This window comes from Schistocerca cancellata, chromosome 4 (genome assembly GCF_023864275.1).
Source record: "Schistocerca cancellata isolate TAMUIC-IGC-003103 chromosome 4, iqSchCanc2.1, whole genome shotgun sequence".
Lineage (NCBI taxonomy): Eukaryota > Metazoa > Arthropoda > Insecta > Orthoptera > Acrididae > Schistocerca > Schistocerca cancellata.
Window position 1 is genome coordinate 191,963,610 of NC_064629.1, and position 23,262 is coordinate 191,986,871.

Consider the following 23,262-nt stretch of genomic DNA (forward strand, 5'->3'; position numbering starts at 1 on the left):
CGTTGTTTCACAATCGCCGACATAAACGTTTTCAGAGAGTCAGCATCCGTGCAGATAATTAAGATAATTGTCATTTATAGTTCCGACTCAGTTGCACATTTTTAATTAGATTATATGTTTCGATCGCACTGGATCATTTGATATGTCTTTCTGAGTAGACAAGACGGGTTGCTGACGCAACTACTTAGATCTAAAGATGATCCCATGTGATCGTAACAGGTATCTAATTAAAAATGTGCTGTTGAGACGGTAAAATATATGAGAATTATCTTAAAAACGTTCAGTTTTGAGAGCTCCTTTCAACGGTGCTAATTCTGTCCATTGTTTTCATTTGAAATTCTGAAGCTGAGCTACTTTTCTCAATTTTACAACAGCTTCCTGGGAATGTAAGGTTAATCATTCTCTTCGCCCTTAAACACAAAAAATGGTTCAAATGGCTCTGAGCACTATGGGACTCAACATCTTAGGCCATAAGTCCCCTAGAACTTAGAACTACTTAAACCTAACTAACCTAAGGACATCACACACACCCATGCCCGAGGCAGGATTCGAACCTGCGACCGTAGCAGTCCCGCGGTTCCGGACTGCAGCGCCAGAACCGCTAGACCACCGCGGCCGGCCCTTAAACACACTTTACTCGAAAAAGATTGGAGATCGGACAATCTGTGTCCGAGAAAAAGTGCCTATGTGGTATGTCCCGCCCGGTTGGCCGTGCGGTCTAACGCACGGCTTTCTGGGCGGGAAGGAGCGCCTGGTCCCCGGCACGAATCCGCCCGACGGATTTGTGTCGAGGTCCGGTGACCCGGCCAGTCTGTGGATGGTTTTTAGGTGGTTTTCCATCTGCCTCGGCTAATGCGGTCTGGTTCCCCTTATTCCGCCTCAGTTACACTATGTCGGCGATTGCTGCGCTAACAAGTTCTCCACGTACGCGTACACCACCATTACTCTACCACGCAAACATAGGGGTTACACTCGTCTGGTGTGAGACGTTCCCTGGGGGGGTCCACCGGGGACCGAACCGCACAATAACCCTGGGTTCGGTGTGGGGCGGCGGAGGGGTGAAGTGGCCTGCGGTAGTCGTCGTGGGGTTGTGGACCACTGCGGCTGCGGCGGGGACGGAGCCTCTCCGTCGTGTCTAGGTCCCCGGTTAACATACAATACAATAGAATGTGGTATGTCAGCAGCGCCCTGTGTAGGCGTACATATATTTCAGCTTCTGCTTTTATCACCATGGATAAACTTGAGAGAGAGAGTAATCATTCCAGTTAATGAAAAGTAACGGAGCTCCGATTAGTTGCGTTTTTCGCAGTTTTGTACTGCGGAACGGAGGCGATTGCCATTGACTATTTGAGCAATAGTGGGGTCACTTTTCTCCTGTATGTTAATAAGAATGCTTTTCCAAAATAGTTTCGTAAGAACTGTAACAGTGGAAATGAGCGAAGGTCTGGCGAGAAACAAGTGAAACTTAAGCTTTAGAAATTACAGAGCTGGAGACCTGCTTGCTGATACAGTGTAGCTGAAAGCTTTTTGCAGTTTTGTAGAGGTGGTCCGGAAGAAGGCAACTCCGTATTGCGTAGCAGGGCCGGTGACAGCTGCGTGCCGGAGAGGCTTTGCATAGCGATGGAGTGCGCGCTGCCCTCCGGATTATTGCGGACGTGCCGTGGCTCGCCTGCTGCAGACGGCCTACCGCCTCGGCCCACACAGCTTTACCGTGCGCAAGCACACTGATAACGGCCAAATAGCTGTTCTTCACGTATTCATCTTTTACGAAGTAGCACATTTAGCAACTTTCTCCATATGCTTCTCCGGCAATGTGGTGTAGCGGTGAAAATGGCGAACTCTTGATTGGTCCAGAGAACCGGTGGGTCAGAAACCTAGGACAGCTAATCCAATCCGTTTGTTTTCCAAACCGCTCCCCCCCTTTTTTTTTCGTCCAATGACAAAGTGAAATCGTTCTGTAGGCCAAAGATTGTAGCTTTAGGTAAAAAATATAAATTTGGATCTTTAAACTCTGCTTCCTGCAAATCACGTTTTTCCTTTCTATGCTTTATTATCCAAACTTGTTTCGACACCTGTCATATTCGGCGGGTCTCGTTTTAATTCTTTAAAGTATTATACAAAACTTTTGGTTGGTGTTCTGTTTCACGCGTGAAAATTGTATCATGTACATTTTTATTATGTTTATTACTGCTCATGTTAGCGTTGATTTTAAAGATGGAGCTGTACAGGTAGGCCAGATTTTATAGGTTTTATGGCTTAATAGCATATTATCTGCCAAGTAGTCAAAACAATGTTTCTTTACTCCAAGGGTAATTATTTGCGTATACCTTTCCAGAGAGAAAAAAATGGACCTTTTGTACATGAGTTCACAGTCGTACTCTGTGTTTCTCAATAAAGAAATATATTCTTCAGACTACTTTGCAGATCATAAATTGTCAAGCCGTAAAACGTATAAAAGGAAGCCTGCCTCTACAATTCTGCCATTAAAATTAATGCTCTCTCATGTGAGCAATCATAACAAAATGAAAATGCACAGTTGTTTAGGCGCAAAATAGAAAACCATCCAAATCTTTTGTATATTTTACTCAAATAAAACGACACACTGAACATGATAACGTTGCTGTTAGGCTGTAGAACGAAGAAAGAAAAAAGGTGTTTTGCAGCAGACGAGTTAAAAACACTCAACTTTAATTCGCAAATGTGGCAAACCAACAAAATGAGCTTCCAGCCTCCACAAGATGATAAAATAAAAAATAAATTTTGTCCAACATCTTACATAGAGGGTGTATTGCATCCCAGGAGAGCTATTCTGAAAGGTTCGCGGCGTACCCACCTACAGCTGCCATAAGGTCTTTATTGGGCTGAAAACCTTTCCCAGCGAGGAATTTCCTTTGATCTGGTAACAGATAGAAATCATAAGTGATCAAATCTGAGAGCTTTCGTCATACTCTCACAAATGAACGATAGTGTTTGTTAGTCTACATTCTTCTCTTCGGCTGTGGAGACTAGATCTAGTCTTCTTTCGGAAAGAGTTGCAGCAGTGTTTAACATACTGAACTCGTGTTCAGGAAGAGAGGACTTTAAATTTCCTTGCGACCATTTCCATCAGGCCATCAAGACTACTGGTTTGTCTAAGTCACTTCAAGCGAATGTTGATACGTGCTGCCAAGTCTCTCCCACTGAGCTAGCGTTTCGTATCTAATATAGGCATTGACAGTGTTTTACGGTTAAACATTTTCCGTAAAAGTATTATATTTAACGTAGTGGATTATTAATATTGTCAAACGATTATGGAAATCCAGTTTTTCTCTAGCATCGATCGAGGTGGTGAAATGATTAAGACGATGGACTCGCATTCTGGAGGAGCGGGGTTGAAATCTCTGTCCGGCCATGCAGATATAATTTCTGCATGAATTCCCTTATCCGCTTAAGACGAATGCTGGAATGGTTCCATTGAAGAGGAACCTTCCTCCTATCTGACTTGAGCGCTGTTTGTAATGTGGCGTTAGTAGTACGTTAAACCCCAATATTCGTCCTTCCTTTCCAGCAGTACTCTAAAAGCAGACGATTTTTCAAATCCAATTACTTTCTACGAATGTACCCTTTTTAGCCTATGGAACTGAACCCGGAACTAAATAAAGCTAATTAAGAATATTTGAACGCAAAGTCTTAAGAAAATTATTTGGATTGAAGAGGCAGCAGTAATAACAGTTTGAGACTACAGCATGATGATTGTAATTTGTACCTCGAACCAGATACTGTACCCAAAATTAAAGCAAAAAGATTGCAATGGATAGGATACGTCATTAGAGCACCACCAAAAAGGACCGTCAAGAGGCTGATCGAAGAGCTTCCTACTGGAAGACGATCTTTTGGATGTCTACCTATAAGATACCTTGACAATATACAGAGTGATCTGGAAAATCGAAGAGAGACTAGAAAATTATTTACGAGGGTAGGACAGTGTTTCAATATTCATTCTGCAGTGAAAGCACATAATGACGTCTTCATAATAATAATTATAATAAATTAGGATCATGTCTGTGAAACAGTTACATGTCATTTTTGTTCCCTAATTCTCATTTTTTAATTGCTTGATAGTAACCTCGGCAAAGCGATTTTCATTATTACAGGCTTTCAGAAGGTAGGTAAATGATTTCCCTGTTATCTGTAAGGAAGGTAGGTGGTTGCCGGGTTTTGATCAACTTGAGATCTGATGTTACTGTTGTAGTTTCCATAGTATCTAAGAGTCCATTACCGTGACTGATAATGTTTTAATTTTAGCAGACGTTCGGAGCCGAAATGATGTGGTGTGGCCATGGGCGGCACGTGGGTCAGTATTCCTTACCTTTTTGTAATGCATTAACTTCATTTGGCTGCATATACCCTCTGCCCAGTTAACTGATTAAGCGAAGAACTGTTTCTCTTAACATTCAACACACGGATTAACATTGTATGTTGAGAATTTTATATCCTTGGCTTTCCCCCATTTGCTTACGCCCTCATTATAACAGTTTCAAATTTTCACGTACATCTGATACTAAGCCCTTTACACTGCTACATCAACCCACTGATGTACTTAAGTGCGCCATGGCAGATAGAAAATTTGTGACGTCGTTGGAAACTGGGGTTACTCATAGTCGATATGGGCAACACCCTTGCTGCATTTATTTACACAGGCGCTTCAACACATTTGGCAGAGTATAAATAAAGTTGATTTAATTACACAAGACACTCCGTGAAACTGAGAGGCCAATATCATTGTGAATACAAGGAATAATTTAAAAAATTCCGTTTTTACCACAGGAGGCGTAAATTACATTATCAGGCACATTTCCCTCTGCGCTTTGTATGGGAATGCCTTGCTAAGACCTTCTTAAAAGTTCTTAAATGGCAGTCCGCCTTATTGCAAAGCCTTCTTATTGTCTTCTAGTGAAGAATACCTCATTTATGTCAACTACCATGGTTGCGTTCTACTTGGGATACCCTAAAGATTTTTAATGGTGATAGAGGAACAGGCCAGGGTTAGAAAACGAGTTAGACATTTATGTCCACTATCTCCGCATTTATTCAATGCGTTCATAGATGAAGATACTCAGATCTTGAAGTAGAAGACAGAGAGAACAAACGGCCGTTGTGAGAGCATAAATTGTATCAGATTTGCTGATGTTATCGTAATAGTTGCAGACTCCGAAAAGAAATGAGCAGAACGCTGCAAGTCCTGAAAAGTATGGAAATTAAAAGTGAACAAACGGAAAACGAAAGTAATAGCAGTATTAAGAATATGGAAGACATTAAAACCAATATAAAAATTGATCATGTGAAACAATTTCTTCTCGATAGTATAATCAGACGACAGTACATGCTTAATGGAAGTAAAGAGGATTGCATTGGCTAAACAGGGGTTGATGACTAAGAACAACATTTTAAACAGTAAACATATGAATATACATTTCAAATGATTCCTCGCAAAATCATTTCCGTGGAGTACACTGCTCTATGGAAGTGAAATCTGGACTCTGGGAAAATTGGAAAGGAATCGACATGAACGGTATGTGGTTGTAGCGTAAAATAACAAGAACGAGATGGATGGAAAGGAAACCAACTTGCAGGTCTTAAGGGAAGTCGACGAGGACAGGAAATGGAAAAGAGAAAAATAATAATTACAATGCTTTCATCAGTAACGTTCTTGAAGGGGAAGTTCTGGGAAAGAAAGAAAGAGGATGGCCTAGGAAGAATTATTTGGGAGACATCGAGAAGAGGATAGGATGTGACAATCACATGCAATTGAAACGAACAGCCAGTGATACAGGAGAGTAGTTGTATCTACAAGGCACTAGCATTTAAAATCTGTATATATGTAGTGAAGAATACAAAGCTTTGAGCTTCCTTAGCTTTTTTAAGTTTTTGCCGCTCTTTACGTTGTCACAAGCGTATATTCGTTTGCAGTGAAATGTAATGTATGCAATACCATCCCTAATAATTTAGAATTAATCGCTTGTACATAACAAAAGTTGGTAAGAGTGGTGTAAAATGTGGAACTACAGTCCAATACTGCACACATGAACACGAATGTTAAATAAAAAGCATTCTTCTATAATTCACACAATTTAAAGTTTGGGTAACAACATGAAATCGCTTTATTAACTATTCTAAATATCCTAATAACGAACAAAACTAAAGGAATGATTACACAGTGTAACAATAAAATAATTCGGAAGTTGTGATTCTGTGGTAAAGCAATAATACGCCGGAGCTGACTAGCATGTGCTACTACTGCTAAAGACTCTAACTCAGGCCTGGCCAATATCTACGCTTATCGAGCGCGCTCGAGCTCGACGAGCGCAGTCGCTTTTGGTGGTCGCGACCAGGTGTGAGTGAGACGGTTATAAGCTGCAGGGTGCAAACGCGGAATCTTAGGAATACGTGTTTGCAACACAGTGGACCTACTTATAAAAGACGAATACGCAGTACACTTATATCAACAGACATTTATCACATATGTCTACTTTTAACTTTTTATTTTTTCTGTCAGGGCAGTTACTTTTATTACTCGATTGAATAAATACATCAGATACTGCTATTACTCTGTGCAGAACTACAAAAAGCATTACGTACAGGCATTTAACAGTAAAATGTGATGTTTATGAACTTATACACATTTCGATTGTAGAAGATGTAAAAAATTCTGGAACTATGGTTCGTGATATAGTCACACGCATGGGCTTTTGCAGGTTATAATATGTTAAACCCAAGCATTGGTGGGACGTAGCCAATTTCATAAGAGAAGAAAGAATGTTCACACACATGTTGAACCGAAAATTGAAATAACTTTACCGGCTTGTCTATGCAGTCGACGATATTGCTTCTGGGGTAACATATAAAGCACTCCGTCTTCAGGCCACTCGAGGCCATCCGACCGCCGTGTCATCCTCAGTTGAGGATGCGGATAAGAGGGGCGTAGGGTCAGCACACCGCTCTCCCGGTCGTTATGATGGTATTCTTGACCGAACCCGCTACTATTCGGTCGAGTAGCTCCTCAGTTGGCATCACGAGGCTGAGAGCACCCCGAAAAATGGCAACAGCGTATGGCGGCTGGATGGTCACCCATCTAAGTGCCGGCCACGCCCAACAGCGCTTAACTTCGGTGATTTCACGGGAACCGGTGTATCCACTGCGGCAAGGCCGTTGCCAACATCTTATATAAGTCTTGTAGATTCCTGGATTAGACAAACACGAAACGAATTCGATCATGTCTGGTCCACAAATGACTGCCTTGAGTTATGGTAATAGTTTCATGTCGTGAACTCGAAGCTGATTTTTCCATAGGATTAATTTTGGTTTCATAGCATCATTCTTGTCCGCCACTTCTATTACCAAATGATTCTCATCTTGCATTAAGACTCTTAAATAATTCAAAGAATTTGTGGTGTCAACAATAAAAGATTTTGTCATCAATCTTCTTACGGTTAACTCAGTTTTGTTCCCCAAAGGCCACCTACAGTTCAGTTAGCATTCACCGTCGTTCGTCAAAAAACGAGTATATGGTATCGTTGTGGCTGGTGTTGTAATGAAGTTACAATAAATGTTTTTTTCCCTGATAAGTGCAATGGTATATTAATACCTTTGCTTAACCATTGAACTCTGCTGTAAGTAAGACTGTTCCCATTCAGCATTGAATGACGTGCTTCTCCGCTTTTTCTTTTTTGCTAAAGTGCGTAGACGCCACAGTACTCGTAATGCAGAGCGTTAGTCTAATTTAACGCAAGTGGTGCTGTCAGCAAAATGCTTGGAGTTTGATAATGCAAGTCCAGCTCTAGCGGCATGCTCTTGCAGCCATCATTGTCCGCTTCCTCCTCGCCTCTCAGCCCCATTCGCAGCAGTACTCAGAACGTTAGGAAGGTGCGCGACCTTAGCGCTTTTTTACGAGGTCTGCTTTAAATGAAACTCATGTGCCTGCTCTCTACGTTAAGATTAAGGATGCCTATCGAATGGGCACTAACTGAAGAAATACGACGACCAGCCACTTTCTGTGTAGCATTAATTCTGCTAAAACGCGTTTCGGGCATTCATCGCTCTTCAGCCGGCATAACACATTTATACGTTAGTGTAGTTGCATTTGGAGCGCTACAGCTGCCCTGTGCAGAATAATTCGTTTAGCTGCCACGTTTTCAAAGTTCTATATTTATTAGGGCGTGCTGAAAAAGTAATTCTTCCGAATTTTTTTTTAATTTTAAAACGTGCAGCTTCTTAAATAAAACAAACGTTATTAACTTTCTGTGTCTTTATTCTTCGTGTCTACACATTTGCAGCCCACTGCCTCTAGAGGGATCCGGTTTCTAGTGTGTAACATGGCGGTGTGTGACGTAATTGCTACACGAAGAAGAAATGCAGATGATAAACAGGTATTCATTGGACAAATATATTATACTGGAACTGACATGTGATTACATTTTAAGGCAATTAGGATGCATAGATCCTGAGAAATCAGTACCCACAACAACCTCCTTTGGCCGTAATAACGGACTTGATCCGCCTGGGCATAGAGTCAAACTGAGCTTGGATGGCGTGTACAGGTACAGCAGCCCATGCAGCTTCAACACCATACCACAATTCATCAAGAGTAGTGACTGGCGTATTGTGACGAGCCAGTTGCTCGGCCACCATTGACCAGACGTTTTCAATTGGTGAGAGATCTGGAGAATGTGCTGGCCAGGGTAGCAGTTGAACATTTTCTGTATCCAGAAAGGCCCGTACAGGACCTGCAACATGCGGTCGTGCATTATCCTTCTGAAATGTAGGGTTTAGCAGGGATCGAGTGAAGGGTAGAGCCACGGGTCGTAACACATCTGAAATGTAACGTCCACTGTTCAAAGTGCCGCCAATGCGAACAAGAGGTGACCGAGACGTGTAACCAATGGCACCCAATACCATCACGCCGGGTGATACGCCAGTATGGCGATGACAAATACACGCTTCCAATGTGCGTTCACTGCGATGTCGCCAAACACGAATGCGACCATCATGATGCTGTAAACAGAACCTGGATTCATCCGAAAAAATGACGTTTTGCCGTTCGTGCACCCAGGTTCGTCGTTGAGTACACCTTCGCAGGCGCTCCTGTCTGTGATGCAGCGTCAAGGGTAACCGCAGCCATGGTCTCCGACCTGATAGGCCATGCTGCTGCAAACGTCGTCGAAATATTTGTGCAGATGGTTGTCTTGTAGACGTCCCCATCTGTTGACTCAGGGATCGAGACGTGGCTGCACGATCCGTTGAAGCCATGCGGATAAGATGCCTGTCATCTCGACTGCAAGTGATACGAGGCCTATGGGATCCAGCACGGTGTTCCGTATTACCCTCCTGAACCCACCGATTCCATATTCTGCTACAGTCATTGGATCTCGACCAACGCGAGCAGCAATATCGCGATACGATAAACCGCAATCGCGATAGGCTACAATCCGACCTTTATCAAAGTCTAAAACGTGATGGTACGCATTTCTCCTCCTTATACGAGGCATCACAACAACGTTTCACCAGGCAACGCCGGTCAACTGCTGTTTGTGTATGAGAAATTGGTTGGAAACTTTCCTCATGTCAGCATGTTGTAGGTGTCGCCACCGGCGCCAACCTTGTGTGAATGCTCTGAAAAGCTAATCATTTGGATATCACAGCATCTTCTTCCTGTCGGTTAAATTTCGCGTCTGTAGCACGTCATCTTCGTGGTGTAGCAATTTTAGTTGCTAGTAGTGTATGTTCCTGTGTGTGAAAATGGCTCTGAGCACTATGGGACTTAACTTCTGAGGTCATGAGTCCCCAAGAACTTAGAACTACTTAAACCTAACGAACCTAAAGACATCACACACATCCACGCCCGAGACAGGATTCGCGACCGTAGCGGTCGCGCGGTTCCAGACTGTAGCGCCTAGAACCGCTCGGTCACTCCGGCCGGCCCTGTGTGAGAAACAGCGTGCTGTATTTGAGCTTCGAATTTGAAGAGTTCGCCGACACATGGAGCTCTCTGTCCTTCAGCACGACAGTACTAGAACACAGACGAGCGTTGCGACATCTACAACTGCCCGAAGGCCTTGGGTTCACTAGTCCTCCCTACTGTACAGACTTGGCCCCATCCGATTTTCATCTGTTTCTTAAAGAGCACCTCCGACGACTTCACTTTGATAGTGATGAAGTGGTGCAAGCAGAGGTGAGGTTGTGGCTTCGTCGAAAAGTCAAACATTCTACAATGACTGTATCAATAAACTGGTATCTCGTTGAGAGAACTGTGTTCGTCGCCAGGGTTTCTATGTTGAGAAATAAATATGTATACATGAAAAACAAATATGTATTATAACGCTTGTTTAATTTAAAAAGCACCAAGTTTCTACTTAAAAATTAGGAGGAATTACTTTTCAACTTGCCCTCATACTTCAAATTAATGGTTAGGTGCACTTACTTTTGTTGTATGATTTGTAGCTCGTTTTCCGCCTTCATATGCATAACACAAAAATATTCGGGTTCCCTGATGCAGCACAGCATTCGTCATGTGGCCGAGTAATATGTTTGTTTATATCGGACGACAGGTCTGAAGCTTAGTTACAGTTCTCTTACAAATGGTTCAAATGGCTCTGAGCACTATGGGACTTAACTTCTGAGGTCACCAGTCCCCTAGAACTTAGAACTACTTAAACCTAACTAACCTAAGGACATCACATACATCCATGCCCGGGGTAGGATTCGAGCCTGCGACCGTAGCAGTCGCGCGGTTCCGGACTGAAGCGCCTAGAACCGCTCGGCCACATCGGCCGGCCAGTCCTCTTACCCATTCCAGAATTGCTTCTGAAGTGTGTATCGTGTTTATAGACTAATATTGTTGGCCTTAAAACTTGGGTACATGTCTCTGTATGATAAAAAAATAAACTGTGTACTATACAGTTTACGTTCTGTGACAAGTCGCACTGTTATTTTACTGGTAGTTTGTTTTTTCTTGTTTCTTTTAATAATGTGAAATTGCTAATTGCAGTTAATATGAATGGTTACCCACCTATTGGATTAGTGACCGACTACCTTTGACAGAATAAAAAAAATGTGTGTGAAATCTCATGGGGCTTAACTGCTAAGGTCATCAGTCCCTAAGCTTACACACTACTTAACCTAAATTATCCTAAGGACAAACACACACACACACACACACACACACACACACACACACACACACACACACACACATGCCCGAGGGAGGACTCGAACTTCCGCCGGGACCAGCCGCACAGTCCATGACCGCAGCCCCTTAGGCCGTTTGACAGAATAACTTTATTGAATGTTACTGAAGTGATAGGCGCACAGTTAGTAGATCGACACATTGTGCTGACATTTTAAAATGAATAGAGCGATAAGTAATACATTTACAGTATTCAGTTACTAAATTGTTACATTGGGAAGCAGAACAGAAAATTATGCGTTTTTGTTTCTTAATACCGTTCCGTTTCTTCAGGACTGTACTTGCCTAGGTTCTGTAAGTAATTCATGGAAATTTCTTAGAAACATTTTTTTGGAAAGCACTTTTTGATCATTTACGCTGACATTGGGGGATGTGGACTTGTGGAAACAAAGTTCTTTTTCTTCGAGTAGGTTTATTTTCTTGCCTTTGTTGGACATGTGCTATATCACATTTTATTCGTCTTCGTCAGCGTATTCTTTTACATATTTTTTTAAACGTAGAGCAGTCGACGTATGTCCACTCAATGAAATAGATTATTCCCAAAAGTGCACATCACCATATGACACCTTAAATTATTGGACAGAGTTATCCATCAAAATATCTCTAACATTTTCAATAAATTTGTTATAAAACCTGCTCATAAATTACAGGCCTGGAAAAAGCATAATAGTAACACTAAATAAAAGATCATAATTTTCAGATCTTCCCAACAAGACAATTAGTAACTCTAAAGACCATGTTGTTTACTTACTTAATATAATTTATCATTCTGTCAATGCTGGTCTGTCAATACTCCACTAGGTAGGTAACCATTGATGTCAGTTGGTAATATAGTTTTTTTTTTTAAAAAAAAGGCTACTTACTGAATATACGTAGAATATTAACCATTTTTAATCATACAGAAGGATTCATCAAGGTCAGCATTGTTAAGTCTAAAACAAAACCGATTCAAGAAGTAATTTTGGAATGTGTAAGAAAGTTGTAACTTGACTTTGCTGCGGATATAAAAACGAAAAAGAAGCCACATATTGTAGAACGAAAGCAAGTCAACCTAACTGTTAGCTGAAATTACAACTTGCAAAACGTGACAGCTAAATGAATTATTTTGCACAGCGCTGCTACAATCTCTAAAGAAGTTACACTGACTAGCACATAAATGTATCGCGCCAACTGAAGATGAGCTAAATCCCGGAACGAGTCTTAGAAGGAATAAAGCTGTATTGCATTTCTTCATGTAATACAGTCCACAGAAAAAAAGCTCAGCCGCCATTAGCATGGAAAAAATAATGAACGGGCATTAAATAGAGAACAACACATCTGTTGCACTTTGCTATAGGAATCAGAACTCCCGAGAAATCAGTTACAGAAGGCAAACTTTCGTTCTTAAAATGTAGCGTAGAGGACATCAGAAGCTAACTTTAAAAGATTTTTAAAAACTTGGCGTTCGGATACAGAAAAATGTTTGTCACTCAGTTTACGAACAATGCTACACAATACCACTTCTTACATGCTTCGAGACAATTATTGTATCTTTACGCCAGATTATGAAGTCCTTTCACATATCATGCGACCGCTTGGTGATTCGCCCAGCCTTTGAGAGCAAGAGACCCTTATAATTCCGTGATGGTTTAACAGCCGGATCCCTCAACTTCGTAAAGAGTTGGAACACCGAAGACGTCAGATGTGGGCTCGGGAAACATGATGACGGAAGCAAGGAAACCAGAAAGGAGTAAGGTATAAGGTCATGTCGTCGTCAGATGGCGCGGTGTTAAGATACTAGACTCTAATTCAGGAGCAGCGGGGTTTAAATTTCCGGCCGCCCCACCCGATTTTAATTTTCCGTAAATATTAGGTAAACAGGTATTCCGTTGCAAAGATCACTGCCGTTAGTTTCCTCCTCCTCTGCTGATCTCGTGGTCGCCAGGAGCTTAAATTCCAGTCCTCCTGTTTCCTCGTCGATGTGGTTAGTGATGGAGTGCTAGCTCAGTTGCACAAAGATGAGGAGGAAAATTAGCCGTGGCCTTGTTGAAAGAACAATCTCGGCATTAGTTTGACGTGACGTAGGGAAACCACTGGAGACGTGAATCAGGAGGGCCAGATAGATACATGAACCTGGTCCCTTGCTGCCGGCCGGAGTGGCCGACCTGTTCTAGGTGCTACAGTCTGGAACCGCGCGACCGCTACGGTCACAGGTTCGAATCCTGCCTCAGGCATTGATGTGTGTGATGTCTTAGGTTAGTTAGGTTTAAGTAGTTCTAAGTTCTAGGGGACTGATGACCTCCAATCCTGCCTCGGGCATTGACGTGTGTGATGTCTTAGGTTAGTTAGGTTTAAGTAGTTCTAAGTTCTAGGGGACTGATGACCTCAGAAGTTAAGTCCCATAGTGCTCAGAGCCATTTGAACCATATTTTGGTCCCTTGCTAATGAGTCCATTACCTTAGATGGCTCGATAGATGATGGAAAATTCATGAACAGATCATGTCGATACGTCGCTGTACGTACTCTAGTACGCCCATACAGTTCTAAGTGGTACGCTGCACAATTACTGTAATATATGTATTTGTTACCGTCCTTTTGACAGTAAAATCAACACCCTACGACTGCACCACTGTGTGTAACTCTGACCAACGGATGTCCATTCTGATGGGTTGTGCTTAACGCGTACGCGCGAAATTAACTTCACGGTCTAAAATGTACAGTAATGGAAACAAAATAAAGGAAAGATGAATGTCTTCCATTGATAGCTAACGCGGTAAAACGTTATCAGCTGGAAAACTTTCTGCATAAAGAACAATTATTCTGCGATGGATTGGGATAACGTTCTTTGCCTTTAGAAAACCGCACGCGCTTTGCACTTCAGTCCGCAGGATACAATCGCCTCTTTCCTTTGCACAGTTTGATATCTGTTAAATAGACTGATGATCATCACATTCAGAACATACGCACAAAGTTTTTACTTTGAGTGTCTGGCGTATATCAAAACTACTCACACGGTGAGAGTATGGACAGGATTAGTTAATACAGTTCCTGAAAGTTGTAGGGAATCTGACAGGAGAGAGAGAGTTGCATTCGATGTCCTATTAACGACAAGATCATTACAGACAGAGCACATGTTCGGATTGGCGAAAGACGCGGAAGGAAATCAGCCGTGTCCTTTTCAGGGGAAATATCCTTATGCGACTTCGAGAAACCGCGGTAAACATTAATCTGGAGAGCAAGACGGGGATTTGAACCGACGTCCTCCCGACTGCGTGTCCAGCCCCAAGTCACTAGAGATAAAAACACGCCATGTAATGTTGACGCAGAGGAGACTACCTTCTGCTTCGTTGACAAGATTGTAAGATTATAAGTATACGTTGGGGAAACTGTAGCATATCTGCGATAGAAACCACATAGGCTTTCCCTATCTATTCTGGCCGAAGCGATTAATGAAATTTCTAGTGCGTAATCTATAATCATCAAAACGTCAATTGATACGCGTTGCAATGTGTTTCGTGAGTTCATAATTGAAAGTCGTCCTGCTTTGCTGTTTTAAGTAGTTTTAACAGATAATACTAGCGACCCTTCAGCGTGTGTTACTGCTTGCGTAACGTCATGCCCGTTTATCTGCGTTTGGTGTAGAAGCTGCTGCCGTAGGCTGGAAAGAGCTGTGCTGTTACCCCCATCTTCTGAGCACTCAACTGATAGTCCCGTATCGGGAGAAAACAGCTAGCGTCAAATGAAAACTGTACGTTGTGAATTGCAGCTTGGGACTACACAACAGAGTTGTTGTCGCCCCGTTGGGCGATAAACGTGCCGTAAAAATATACTTAGTTTTCGCTGATACGTGGACTAAGAGCGCTTTCTGCGAGTTCATTTATGTAGAACAGTTACGACGAAGGAAATAGACTTCGAAAAGCACAACAGAGTTTTACAATGGAATTCTGCTGCTTCAGTTTTCATCTAATCTTGGAAATAAGCGGCATGTTATTATGGACCGTTGGGCTTCTTCGTTGACTTAGTGCAGAAGAGTTACGTTAAACATGAACCAAGAAAAACAGTTAATAATTTGCTATGTTTGTGTCTGAGGTATAAAACGAACAGATTTGCTGTGGGGGCACATATTAAGAATATTTAGATCTCAAAGATTCCCGTAATTTTTTTTAGCGAAACGAATTCGAACAAAGCCCCAGGGCTAGATGGAATCCCTATCAGATTCTATACCCAATTCGTGGCTGAGTTAGCCCTCTGTTAACTACAGTATATCGTAGATCCTTCCAATAAAAAACCGTGCCCAGTAACTGGAATAAAGCCCAGGTCTCACTTGTGTACAAGAAAGCTACCAGAAGGGAGCCACAAAACTACCGTCCAATATTCTTGATATCCATTTGTTGAGAATCTGATATCATAATCTGAGATCACACATAATGAGGTATCTCGAACACAGCGATCTCCTCCATGCCAACCAGAATGGATTTCGAAAATAGATCATGTGAAACCCAACTCACACTTTTCTCAAATGACATTCTGAGAACCACGGACCAATGCAGTCAGGTAGATGTATTTTTCGATTTCCGAAAATAATTTGATTCAGTACCACACCTACGCTTATTATCAAAAGTACGGTCATATGATATGTCAGAAGAAATATGTGACTTGATTGAGGATTAGCAGCATGTTGTCTTGCATGGAGAGTTATCGACAGATGTAGAAATAACTTCGGGTGGACCCCAGGGAATTGTGTTGGATCCGTTGCCGTTTATATTGTATGTTAATAATCTTGTGGACAATATTAATAGTAACCTCAGACATTTCGCAGATGATGCAGTTATCTACAATGAAGTACAGTCCGAACTAAGCTGCTCAAATATTCTGTCAGATCCTGATAAGATTTCAAAATAGTGCAGTGTTTGGCAACTTTATTTAAATGTTCAAAAATGTAAATATGTGCACTTCACAAAACGAAAAAAGTAATCCTGTGAATATAATAGCATTGAATCACAGTTGGAATCTATACACTCATATAAGTAGTTGGGTGTAACGCTTAGTAGGGACGAGAAGTGTAATAATCACACAGGTTGATTCGTGGGTAAATCAGATAGCAGACTTCGGTTTATTGGTAGAATATTAGGGAAACGTAATCAGTCTACAAAACAGATTGCTTACAAATCACTCGTGGGACCCATCCTAGAATATTGCTCAAGTGAGTGGATTCCGTACCAAATAGAGCCAGCAGGGGATATTGAGCGTATACAGAGAGAGGCAGCACGAATGGTGCGGGAGAATCATTGAGATGTCGAAAGAGCTGAACTGGTAGACTCTTGAAGACAGACGGAAACTATCCCGAGAAAGTCTGTTAACAAAGTTTCAAAAACCAGATTTAAGGTAAGGAAGCCATATTACATTTTTATAAAATTTGGCAACAATATTTCACAGAAAATGAGAATTCGTTTTTGAACTCTCTGTTACATGTCCTTCGAGACTTTGTGTGTAAAATTGTTGTATTTTTAAAACATTATTAACTAATTTAATGGAATTTAAAAAGTTTTTCTTTTACAACATGAGAAAGGGTTCCCGTTTTCTGGTGGTAGTGGTCCCAAATTTCGGATGTTAAATATTAATGAAAATACATGGGTTTTTGCAATATAAAAAGAAACAACTTTATTTGAAAAGCATTAACTGGTACCTTACATTATTTAGAGCAACATCTATCTCTTACATCTTTTTTCCTTCCCGCACACAATTCGTGAGCCCACCGGAGACATTTTATGCGTCTAATCCACTTCTCGCCGTGCTGATAATTTTTGTAGGGCTGAGAGCAGTAGAGGCATTTCTGATCTGCTCTACCTTCGTCATCTATAGTAACCAAGACTAGTTTGGACGAAAAGTCATCGGGATCGGTATCACATTTCATCTTATTCTTCATTCCGGATGATTGGGAAGACAGTTTCACTGTCGTATGTCTTTTTTTTAAGTTCTTTCTTTGGAACGTGTAAAGGAAACGTTTAGCTTCATTCTTATTTCTTTAGACTTCTCCAATAAAGTTTGTAGCTGCAATTTGTAAACACAGCAATTTTACCTCCTCTGCTAGAATTTGAACTTCTGGACAGAGCAGGTGGGAGACTGATTTCGAGAGGAGAAACAAATCTTTAGTTTCCATTTGGTGAAGGGTTAGCAAAGGATGATGGAGCTTGTGGTTCTGGCACGGGAATCTGTGGTTTGATAGAAGGTGCAGGGATTTCAGCTGCACTGGTTGTTGAAGAAAATTGCGTATTGGAGGAAGTCGCTGGGTCCAAATATTTTAGAGTTGAAAGGTGATATGCCACTTTTTCTGAACTCATTCAAAGCGACTTCCGTTGTTGGGACTGTGATATAAGCTCTTCCTATAAGCTCACTCACTTGTTACATAGTCAAGCGCCTAAAAGGACGTGCAGCTAACCAAGTTTCAATCTCCTTTGAATACGTCGCGTGTGGAGGAAGAGATACTATATCACACTATGCTGTGTAGCAAGGCATATTACTTCCACATTCCTGGTGTGAGAATGATGACCATCTAGTACCAAGATGGCTGGGTCTTCTATTGATGGCCGAACGCTCTCGATGAAATGCCGCAGCCATTCTTTGAATATTGGAAGCTGTGTCCAACCGGTCGGATGGCAAGCTACGATCGTGCCTGGTGGAGCACCTCTAACAACTCGGCCTTCATATTCTTTCTGGGAAAGACTATTAAAGGTGGGACAAAGTTTCCGCCAGCATTCATACACGTACCAGGGGTAATCAGTTTACTTCTTCCTGCAGAAGACAACTTTGCGATTTGTTTTTCCTTTTAATGCTGATAACTAGAGCGTGACCCCTATACTATAGTCAGCCCTGTCTCATCTACGCTATACACTTTCAACGGATCGAACTTTACTTTTTCAAGCTCCGGTTTTAGAATATTGAAAAACAAATAATCGTTTTCTTTTGTGAAACGTTTCGCCCTTGCTCAGGAGACCGACTGCGGAGTTCGGTAAGGTAATTCTGGGTGTCTTCCCATGATGTTCCGGAGCCATTTTTTGCCGGCAGGCCCTTTTCAGGATGAAAAAGATTATCGAGGTCATTAGCAACCACCAACTGAGAACCTAGCTGTCTCAACTTCTTCATTCGACGTCCATAGTAACGCTTATCCATAATTTTGCAGTAGAAAACTAGTTAGTCTTTTGATTTCTCTTAGAGCACACTTCCTGCCAATCTTTGTCATTAATAAATACTGAATGTCTTTGCTCTTACAGTTCACGCAATTTTCTAGTGTAGACCGTAGGACGTTAAAATATTTGGATGCTTTTTGGAAGCCCATTTACTTACTTCATAAAATGGCTCTGAGCACTATGGGACTTAACATCTATGGTCATCAGTCCCCTAGAACTTAGATCCACTTAAACCTAACTAACCTAAGGACAGCACACAACACCCAGCCATCACGAGGCAGAGAAAATCCGTGATCCCGCCGGGAATCGAACCCGGGAACCCGGGCGTGGGAAGCGAGAACGCTACCGCACGACCACGAAATGCGGGCATTTACTTACTCTTTACTGCTTCAACAGCTTTGCCCATAGATTCTTCTGACCAACGTTTCCTAAATCCAGGTGCTATTTACAATAATGATACCCCCAGAACAAGAAAATCAGGCAAAATCAATCAGTGGAAAATATTATAAGCTAAATACGTTATAAACATGTTTATATTAAACAGGATTCTAATAACATATTTTGCAAACCTCCTTAAATAAAAATTTTCGACGCCCTTTAATTTCAGAGACTTATACGTTAGTTCTCGTTTAAAGCATATGTCTCGTAGTAATAATTGCTTTTTATGGTAAAAACTCAATGCTTTACATACCACACACAATAGTTCCTAATTTCGTATATCCGAAAATAAGCAACGCCAGTATCTGAAATTAGGAATGTTACAACCTTGCATTTAATGCGACCAATTAGAATTTGTAGGTTATGTGATCGTAATTTCACTTACACACATTCATATTACAGTGATCCATTGCTTGGACATATCAAATAAAATATCATAAAACCATACCTTACATGTAAAAACTCGGAAGTGAACAAAACACGCTTGACATTTCAAACTCCACTGGATCGCAAAGTACAAATGAATAACTGCCCGCTACTAGATACTAATTGAAATGACTTCGAGTAGAGAGCAGCACCTTATTATATGAAAAGTCCCCCTATCCGAAATAGGGAAACTATTCGAAATACGGTTCCCTTACCTTAAATGACGACTCTAGGAATATACAACCATATTCTACGTATCACTCCTGTAGGTACCGTGAGGATAAGATTAGATAATTACAGCACACACAGAGGCATTTAAACAATGTCGCGTTCCATACGTGAATGGAACGAAAAAGATCCCATATAACTGGTACAGTGGGACGTGCCCTCTGCCATGTACTCCAGTGGTTCGCAGAGTACAGATGTAGACGAAAGATTTCCGTTTTACGGCATTGCTGCAGCGTATATGCAACGTATCGCGACTCCGATATGTGTATGTAATCACCGCAGAAACGTGAACTATGGTGACGTTATTACTAAATAGGACTAACGTGCTGCTATTCTTATCTTGGCCGAAGACCAAATACTGGCAGAAATCCTTCGGAGAATGAAGAATGTGTGCGGAGCAGCACGTCTGCCGAAAACCACCGTTGAGGACGAAGGGTGCTGCTCCTTCTTGATGATGCACTTTCCCATATCGAAAATGTCGTAACGCAAAATTTACGCCAACTCAGATAGGAGACACTCGAACACCTACTCTGTAGCTTATCTCTCCCCATACGATTATCACGCCTTCGTTCTCTTAAAAAAGGGGCCTTGAAAGGCCCGCAATTCCTATCGGACGAGTGTGTGCAGGTGGCAGTTACGGTCTTCTTCACGCAGCAGGACACTGTTTTACCAAACGAGCGACCTGATGCGTCGGTAGGATGATTGCTTCAATGCTCAGGGCGATTTTGCTTGATTGGCATACCGATTCTGGACCGTACGGCCTGCGAAGGGAAACTTCCTTATCGCCCCTTGTATGTGCCGCGCACGCTAGGGGAGTGGCTTCAAAAATGGTTCAGTTGGCTCTGAGCACTATGGGACTTAACTTCTTAGATCATCAGTCCCCTAGAACTTAGAACTACTTAAACCTAACTAACCTAAGGACACCACATACATCCATGCCTGAGGCAGGATTCGAACCTGCGACGGTAGCGGTCACACGGTTCCAGACTGTAGCGCCTAGAACCGCTCGGCCACTCCGGCAGGCAGGAGAGTGGCGATCGTAAAGAATATACTCCCCTCTCTCCTATAATATACCCAACAAGAGATACGACCTTTTTTTGTTTTCTACATAGCAACTGCAGACTTAAAACTGACCACCGAAGATACGGTGTGGTTAAATCTTGTAAACTGTAAACAAGGTCTTCCTTCTCCGTGGTTTCCGTAACTCGCTGATGGAAACGCCTGAAGGATTCCTTTGAAAATGACACGGCCGATGCCGTTCCCTATTCTTCCCCAATCCGAGCTTGTGCTTCATCTATAACGCCCTCTTTGTCGATGGCCATTGAACCCTAATCTTAGCCGGCCGCTGTGGCCGAGCGCTTCTAGGCGCTTCAGTCTGGCACCGCGCGACCGCTACGGTCCCAGGTCCGAATCCTGCCTCGGGCATGGATGTGTGTGATGTCCTTAGGTTAGTTAGGTTAAGTGGTTCTAAGTTCTAGGGGACTGATGACCTCAGATGTTAAGTCCCATAGTGCTCAGAGCCATTTTGAACCCAAATCTTATTCCTTTCTGGTATTGTCACTCACGTTATGTGATTCCTGTATTCCATTCTCATTATTATCACGAGTTCATTGCTATCAAATTAGTGACGTAATTTCTCGTCTACCCCATTACTGCCTTTTATTTGTTTCGTGTGTTTTGCTTGCTAAACTTACAATAATTACGCTGGTAACTTCGGCAGTGAGCATATCGGCTGTTTATACTTTATTTGGTGGAAAGGTTAATTGTCGAAGCGTCGGACGGTACGGCGATTGGAAAGGGCTAGACGGAACAATACTGTACAGTCATCATCGCGAAAAAGTGTCCGCCTGGTTAGGTGAGTGATGCCGGCACGGTAGCTCAGCGTGTTCGACCAGAGAGCTGGTTGACCTCTGTAATAAAAAAACTGAGTGGAAAGGTCAACAAACGAACGTGAACTGATGTCATGTGACGTCCGCAGCGACCAAACAACGATCAACAACGAAAAAAAAAGTGATAACGTGCTTGCCTCCCATGCAGCGGGCTCGGGTTCGATTCCCGGCCCGGTTGGAGATTTTGTCCGCTCGTGGACTGGGTGTTGGGTTGTCCTCATCATCATTTCATCCTCATCACCGGCACGCAAGTCGTCCAGTGTGACGTCGACTGAAATAAGATTTGCACTCCGCGGCCGAAAGTCCCCGCATAGGGCCTCCCGGCCAACAATACCACACGCTCATTTCATTTTTTTATCTCGAAAAAGTGACTGCATACTCGAAGACTGAACTTGTCGCCTTATTCACATATTTTTGTTGTAATGAAATAGTTGTTCTTTCGTCTTTCTGCCCTTTCCATTCCCCCCCCCCTCTCTCTATTGTTAGTTCTTTCTTATTATTGCATTCTAAGGAAAAGTCCGCTCCGATAGCTGAGTGGTTAGCACGGCGGTCTGTCACGCCAAGGGGCCCCGGTTCGATTCCCGGCTGGGTCGGAGATTTTCTCCGCGCAGGGACTGGGTATTGTGTTGTCCTCATCATTATTTCATCATCATCAGTGGAAGGCAACGGGAAACCACCACTGGAATCACTTCCCTACACGCTCATGAGGTGGACCTGTCTCCTGAGGCTTGCCCCATGACAAGACCTGCCATAAGGCAGAACACAAATTTTTTATTCTAAGGAAAAAAGAAGACGGACCACGAAGGAATTATCCGAATGGGAGGCAAATTGCTAAATGTGGTGTACATACAAGAATTGTTCTGAATAATTGGTGTTTCTCGGTATTTGTTTTTGCTTTAGCGGCGTGCTACGGTACTGTGGCGCGGAAATATCAATGTGCATCAGCGTAAGGATGGGAAAAACCGAACGGTTATAACCGATACCGGTGTTTTAGGTCTGAATAATAGGCACTTTTCGTTATTTGTTTTTGTTCTAGCAGTGTGATATGCTACTGTGGAGCGGACGTTTCAGTTTGCACTAGGGTAGGGATGAGAAAAATCGACCGATTAAAACCGATTCCGGTAGCAGTGTGATATGGTACTGTGGAGCGGACATTTCAGTTTGCACCAAGTTAGGGATGAGAAAAATCGACCTATTAAAATCTATACCGGTATTTTAGTTGTGAATAACCGGTGTTCTTCGGTATTCCTCGATATTTGTTTTTATCTAGCGGCGTCCTACGGTACTGTGGGCGGAGATTTCAATGTGCGCACGGGTAGGGATGGAAAAAAAAAGACCGGCCAGAACCGATACTGGTGTTCTAGATCTGAATAACCGGTGTTTTTCGGTATTTGTTTTTGCTCTGGTGGTGTGCTACAGTGCTGAGGCGCGGACGTTTCAGTGTGCACCTCGCTAGGAATGAAAAAAAAATACAGACCAGTTAAAACCGATACTGGTAATGGTTTTGAATAACTCGTGTTTTTTGGTATTTGTTTGGTCTCGGTTGTAATAATGGTTTTTTATTTTATACTAATAACCGGGTTAAAAACCGAAATCTCAATTAGCCATAGCAGAAGTGCTAAAATTTTTGGTTTTTAAATGAGACATTTTTTAAAAAAAGAAATTTTTATTCATAAAATTTCCATTGCCTTGAAATATTGCGTTGTTATAGAAACTCGGAAAAACGATCAGTGCTGTCTGAATAACAATGCAGACAGGAACGAGCAACAAACACGTGGCATAAGGATTGGTACACCATCGCTGAGACAGTAATGTACCTGTTACCATGTACATGCAGTGTGCCCTCCCGACGGAGGTTCGAGTCCTCCCTCGGGCATGGGCGTGTGTGCATTAG

General features: G+C 42.3%; 1 protein-coding gene across 2 annotated transcripts in view; it reads left to right on the plus strand.

The window, feature by feature from the left end:
* Nucleotides 1–23,262, plus strand: part of LOC126184138 (high affinity copper uptake protein 1-like) — a 154,951-nt gene that overhangs the window by 36,799 nt on the left and 94,890 nt on the right. The window contains exon 2 of one of the 2 annotated variants that reach the window (XM_049926506.1): nucleotides 4,288–4,333. The exons of the other annotated variant lie outside the window; for it this stretch is intronic. Coding sequence (XP_049782463.1) covers nucleotides 4,319–4,333 — 15 coding nt within the window. The 5' untranslated portion in view covers nucleotides 4,288–4,318. The remainder of the gene's footprint in view (nucleotides 1–4,287; nucleotides 4,334–23,262) is intronic. 2 annotated transcript variants of the gene reach the window in all.